At 40.7% G+C, this 6641-nt stretch overlaps 1 protein-coding gene across 1 annotated transcript in view; it reads left to right on the top strand.

Moving 5' to 3' along the window:
- mttp (microsomal triglyceride transfer protein) overlaps positions 1-3911 on the top strand; it is a 49015-nt gene extending 45104 nt beyond the window's left edge. The window contains exons 17-18 of the mRNA XM_059965451.1: positions 2532-2702; positions 3635-3911. Of these exons, the coding sequence (XP_059821434.1) occupies positions 2532-2702; positions 3635-3800 (337 nt within the window). The 3' untranslated portion in view covers positions 3801-3911. The remainder of the gene's footprint in view (positions 1-2531; positions 2703-3634) is intronic.
- Positions 3912-6641: the final 2730 nt, after the last annotated feature.

Below are 6641 nucleotides of genomic sequence, written 5' to 3' on the forward strand. Positions count from 1 at the left end.
GCTGAATCTGCCAAACAAATCATTTCGAGTTAATCTGCCCTTAACCTTCTCTGAACAACTCCAAGTTCTACAGTTTTTCCACTGACCTGAGATCTCTCATCCTCGACACCAATTCGGTAAATCTCCTCTGCATGCTCTTCAGTGCCAAGACACAATCCTCTAGCTGAGGCCAATCCAGACTGTATTTACTACAGGATCTTAAGATATTAAGAAAGGTTGTAAGTGGTAGAATCATGGAGGGATTTGAAAGTAATGATGAGACCCAATTAAAGACCAGAAGCCAATGAATTCTGGTCTCATTGTGGACTTGGTGTGATGTACTGTAATTCCCCTGCTTATAAAACCAGAGATCTCATTCAGATTGTAATCTGGCTGATCAACTTGATCTTCCTAACTCAGTCCTTTTGCTGAACAAAAATCTATTTGCTTTACTGTTGAAATTTCCATTAATTTCCACTGATTTCTGCTGCCTTTTTTTTAATATGTGGGAGAAGTTCCAAATATCAGCCACAAATGCTCTCATTTTGAGGTTCTGCCTCCTTGGTCTAGACCATGGTTTCTCAACTAGGGTTCCATGGAACCTTAGGGTTCTGCGAGAGATCGTGATTCAAGGAGTTCTGTTTAGTCTATCAAATTGTTCAGTCATTTTTATAAGACCATCTCATAATATACACTCAAGTGGATACATGTCTAGTTTATCCAATGTGTTTTCATAAATTATCCCAATTTGTAGTTGAGCTTGGTGGAGAGCGTATTTTGAGTTTGTCCTCTATACCTGTATGTTTCTTTTGAGCATGTTTCCCTCGTCTTACAGGGAACTGATGAATTAAAAAACAGATGTATCGTGGTTTCTGTGTGTATCAGTGTTCTCACTTCACTTTTTATTGGACTCAGCACCAATGTCAGTTTCCCTTGTGAGAAATTGGTAAATTGGTTTTTTTATTGTCACACGCACAAGGTGCAGTGAAAAGCTTCATTTTGTTAGCTGCTTTACTGAGGCAGCAAGAAGTTTTGAAAAAAAAATCCATGGAGAGAAGGCTGGTTTTTGTGAAGCACTGGGCTGTAATTTTTGCGGTTGGTTGTAACACCTAGACTTGTTTTGGTTCTAAGATGAGCTTCACACCATTGTCTTCACTCCATAGTTTTGTTACCTCTAGACTTGACTATCATTACACTCTCCTTGCTATTCTCGTCTTTAGTTCTTTTCTAGTTTAAATTCAAACTCAGTTTTCTACCTCATACCAAGTCCGTCCCACTCATCACTGAGCACCATATTTATTAGCTCCTGATAAGTTAGGCCAGTTTCAAAATTCTCATCCTCATTTTGGGACCCCTGCATGGTTTCATCTTGCAGTCTACAATCCTGAGCAATGCACACACAATTCTGAAGGAACTCAGCAGGTCAGGCAGCATCTATGGTGATGAATAAAGAGTCAATGTTTCGGGCCGAGACCCTTCATCAGGCTGAATGCGATTACTGCCCAAGTGAATTTTTTGACAAAAGCCTACAGTGGAGGTCCACATGCTGCACCTGCAAAGCTAACAGTATTGTGAAGGACCCCACGCACGCCTCAAACAAATTCTTCTCCCTCCTGCCATCTGGCAAAAGGTACTGAAGCATTCAGGCTCTCTCGACCAGACTGTGCAACAATTTCTTTCCCCAAGCCATCAGACTCCTCAATACCCAGAGTCTAGACTGACATCTACATAATTTATTATTATATTGTAATTTGTCCTCTACTGTGCCTATTGTCTTGTTTATTAATTATTGTACTGCCCTGGACTGTTTTGTGCACTTAATGTAGTCCTGTGCAGGTCTGTAGTCTAGTGCAGTTTTTATGTTGTTTTACATAGTCTAGTGTAGCCTTGTGCTGTCTCACATAGTCTAGTATAGTTTTGTGTTGTTTCATGTAGCACGGGTCCCGGAGGAACGTTGTTTCTTTTTTACTGTGTACTGTACCAGCAGATTATTGTCGAAATGACAATAAACTTGACTTGACTTGTATGTAGATGGATTTAGAGGGCTCTGCTGACTGAGATGGACTACCATCTAAGTACCATTTCAGATGGACTACCGGAGCTCTGCCCACCAAATTGGAACATGGCTGAAATAAATTTTTGTCTAAGTTCCGCCACGGAATTCCGTATGGGGTTGGATTTGGACTGGACTGATGAAAGGTCTCGGCCTGAAATGTTGGCTCTTTATTCCTCTCCATAGACGTTGCCTGACCTGCTGAGTTCCTCTAGCATTTTGTTTGGATCTGGATCAGCACCTGGATTTCCAGCATCCACAGAAGCTTTTGTGTTTATGTATAGTATACAATTCTGCATTTTTTATTACGCTTGCTTCTTAGATGCTACAGTAAACACCTTTTCAGCTCAGAAACACAAGGAGCTTAGCCAGTCTTTATGTAAAAGAATATTATTTGGTATTAAGTATGAATAAGATGTTATTGAGTCCAATATTACATGGTGCACATTCATTGTTCATTGTAGCAGCCTAAACCCGACTTTTTGTATTTACCCTCAAGGGGTGCAATGGTCGTAGTTGGCAACATCACTGTGGACTCGTTGTTTGTACAGAGCGGGGTGGAAGTGAGTGTGGAATCGGAGGCTTTGCTCGATTTTCTCTCCACTGTGAAGTTCTCTGAGTACCCCTTCCTTGTCTGTATGCAGATGGTCAAAGACCAGTTTCCTTTCAGGTGAGAAACAAACCAATTCCGTTCTGTCAATGAAAGAAAAGGTTAGAGCATAACCTTAAGTGATATTCTAAAGTTATGAAGGGGTTCAGCATAGTAGCTGAAAAGGGGATTTTCTTTACTTGCAGGTGGGACTGGAATTACGTAGGTACGAAAAGTATCCAATTGTTGCTGATGAGTCCAAAACAGAATTCATAAGTGGGTTGGGAGGAAGTAGAACTCACCCCCATGCATGAAGCAGAAAGGAATAGAATCAAATGCCAGCTGGGTGGGAAGAAAGAGGGAGAAGGACGTCCCAATTAATTAAACACCAGCATGGACCAGTTGGGCCGAATAGCCTGTTTCTGTACAAGATGGAAACACAGCATCCATATACAACACAGATGAATGCAGTAGATGGAGGAAAGGGGTTAATTTGTTGATTAAAATTGGTTGCCCTATTCTTTCATCCAATTGTCTGTCAAACTTGTAGAGGAGGCTCTCTTTTGTGCAGAATCTTTCCTCTGCGATCCAAGAGCTTCACAGAGTTATACAGAATGGAAACAGACAATTTGGTGTTACAGATCCATGCCAAAGATGTCCTAACCTCATCAGTCCCATTTCCTGGCATTTGGCCCATTACCATGAGCAGTAGATCCACGGCTGCCATGGTAGAGTGTGGTGCAAATGGAGGCCACACTTCTCTTAGGAAAGGATCACAATATTAAGTCCTGGATATTAAGAGTAGAACAAGGAATACTGAAAGCAGTTAGCAGCCCAGATGGCATCTGTGGAGAAAGAAAGAATTAGTTTCTTGTTTGATAACCTTTTATTATGCATAACCTTTCCAAATGTATGATCTTGATTGAATGTTTTGGAGACTGTGAGTATAGATACACTTCTGAAATGTGGGCACCAAGGAGCTTTGCTAATATACAGTATGTCTGACTTTACAGGCAATTTGTGACCAAGTATGAAAGACTATCATCAGGACAATCATACATCTCTCGGAAAGGCAGGAAAATTGTGATACCTGGATCAGAATTCCCTCTCCACCAGGAAAACTCCGACATGTGCAGAAGGGTCTTTGCGACAGAGTCAAGCTCATCGGACTGGTTCTGAGATTAGATAGGTGGGAAGGGGGGAAGATGAGAAGGGGTGATCTGTCACTTATGACAGACCCTACAAGGGGAAGATGCAAAAATAAAATAAAAACCAGGGATTGGAGGAAGCTGGCACCAAATGCCCAGCAAGTAGGAGGAAACGAGTCTGAATTGTTAAGTGATTCTAAATGTGGAAAGAGGTCTTCTGTCTGCCTGCTGCAGAGATCTTTAAAACCTTATGAAGTGAATAATTTTAACAAAAGTTAATTTCAGGAAACAGACCCCCTTGCGTTCTTATCTTTCAGGACATCCTGATGTGCTTTACAATCAAAGAAACAATTTAAGTCATAGGAAAAACAGCTGCCAATTTATGCATAGAATTTCCAAAAAAAAAGCAATAAGGCAATACCTTGATAATCTGCTTTAGAAATGCTGAAGGAGACATAAATATCGGCTAGGTCATCCCAAGTCTTAGTTTCTTTTACAGCTCACATAGACCTGCAGTTAAATCGTTTGCTGCTTCAGTTTCCTGGTGGATGTATCAGGTTAAAATTATTCCTTTGTCCAACCCTCCCTGCAACAAACAGATTGTGAAGAGCTGCAGTTCAGCAACTAGTGACAGTGGGCCGAGAAGAAAACGCTGCTGGGATCACTCAGCAAGTCATGCAGCATCCAGAGAGAGAAACGGGTTTGAAGATCTTCATTAGAACCGATGAAGTGGGAAAAGAAGGTTAACCTTATGCAAAACGGTGGGGGGTAACAAAGGAAGTATCTCTGATATGAAGAGACTTGGATTGCTTGAAAAGGTGTGATCCTCATGCTTACAAAGAAAGCCTTCTGGTTAACTAACGAGCAGTTAGAGAGCGAAAACAAGCAGAGATAGATGGCGAAGCTGTGAAAAGCAGGTGAAACTTTACCTGAAACAGAAAGGAATTGGAAATTATACTCGATTCTTTTCAGGGGAAACCTTTCTGAGCCATCTGCTCATGCAGTATGATTTAGTAGCATGGAAGGAAACTCATTCAACCAGTTGGATCACCCAAGATGAAGTAGTGGACTACCTTCCAGAGGGAATAGCCTCCCTTTCCTGTGCATCTAGGTACTATGTGGACTGCGTCCAAGGTCATTTGCAAAAGGTGAACATTGCCAAGACCCCAAATATGGACAAAGAAAGGTCCATATGAAGTTGGGTCCAGTCAGAGATGATACCCTGAAAGTCTCTGGGATCAGTTACCTGGAGATGGTCCACTTTCCAAGTGGTAGTGGCACCCATTGGCCAGTATTTTTTTTTACCACCACCTGTTGGAGAGTGGAGACGACCTTCTCAGGCTCTCTACAAGCGATAGTGAAGTACAGTTCTGGATGAAGCCTGTGGATCCTTCCTGATCCACACTTCTCCCCTAGGTAACTTGAATCCGAAGTTGACGAAGACTTAGAGGGAGAACAGAGTTTCTGTAAAACACACTGATAACTCCAAGAATGACATTTAGAATTATTTGTTCAATTCAGATCAATTCACTTTCCCTTTATGGCTGTGTGTGTTAATTTAATACCTTTGTGATATTTACTTTTTTATGTGTATTTAAAGGTTTTTTTAAAAATGTAGGGTGAGATTGAACAGCTCACAGTCCAGAGGGTAAAACAGTTGTAAGTTCCGACACAGCCAATGATGTAAATGAGGGTGGGAGAAGGAGCATGGATGAGCATAGAAGAAATATTTAGGCTCTTCTACAGTAGCAACGTGTGTCAGAAGTGTTATTTACAATTCCAGTGACATATTGTGGAATTAAAAACCATCACAGCTGGTGATTTCTGAACCAGGATTTCCTGAAACACTTGTCCTCTCCAATTGGACACAACTGACACAATCAGCGATCTGGGGCCTTTTAATTGACGTGACAGACTTTAGCTGGGCAAGTGCCTCAAGGATTTTTAAAGCATCTCAAACTTCACAGTCTTACCCATGCTCTTTCCATTGGTGAGACATCATTTTCATCATCGTTCATGACCAATCAGGAAACAGCAGACTCTTTTGATCCAATTGGGTGATTCTCATTTAACTAGCCCATCTCCAATGTTTTTATAACTAATAAAACCTAATAAACAAATAAAAACAATGAAAATAAAAATATCATTTGTTTATTCTCTGTATGATTCATCTTTAATTCCTGGAGCTGGCAACTACAGCATTTGGTCACCTGAAGTTGTCAGGAGTAATAGTTATGCACACACTAAGACTCAGAATGGAACTTGGAAAATATAAGCTGTGAACCAGAATTAAATAGAATTCAATAGTTTGTACTTTGCAATTTTATTATAGCTGTTAAAAATGATTATTGCTGATTTGGTTTAACATTGTCACATACAGTCATAGAATGCTACTGTACAGAAACAGGCCCTTTGGCCCACATAGTCTGTACTGAACCATTAATTTGCATAGTTCCATCAAACTTCACCTGTACCATAGCGTCCCATAACCTTCACATCCACGTACCTATCCAAATTTCTCTTAACTGTTGACGTTGACTCCATTCCCATCACTTGCAGCGTAATCCACACTCTCACTATCCCCTGAGTGAATAAGTTCCCCCTCGTAATTTTTTCTTCCTCTATCAAATCTCCCTTCAATCTTCAATGTTCTAGGGAATAAAATCCTAACCTATTCAATCTTTCCCTTAAAGCTCAAGTCCTCAGGTTCCAGCAACATCCTTGTAAATTTTCTCTGCACTCTTCCAATCTAATGTCCATGTAGGTAAATAACTAAAACTGGACACCAATTAGACCTCACTATGGTCTTTTCAACTTCAACATAACATCCTAACTCCTGTACTCAATACTTTGATTTTTGAAGACCAGTGTG

This window comes from Hypanus sabinus, chromosome 3, assembly GCF_030144855.1.
Source record: "Hypanus sabinus isolate sHypSab1 chromosome 3, sHypSab1.hap1, whole genome shotgun sequence".
Classification (NCBI taxonomy): Eukaryota; Metazoa; Chordata; class Chondrichthyes; order Myliobatiformes; family Dasyatidae; genus Hypanus; species Hypanus sabinus.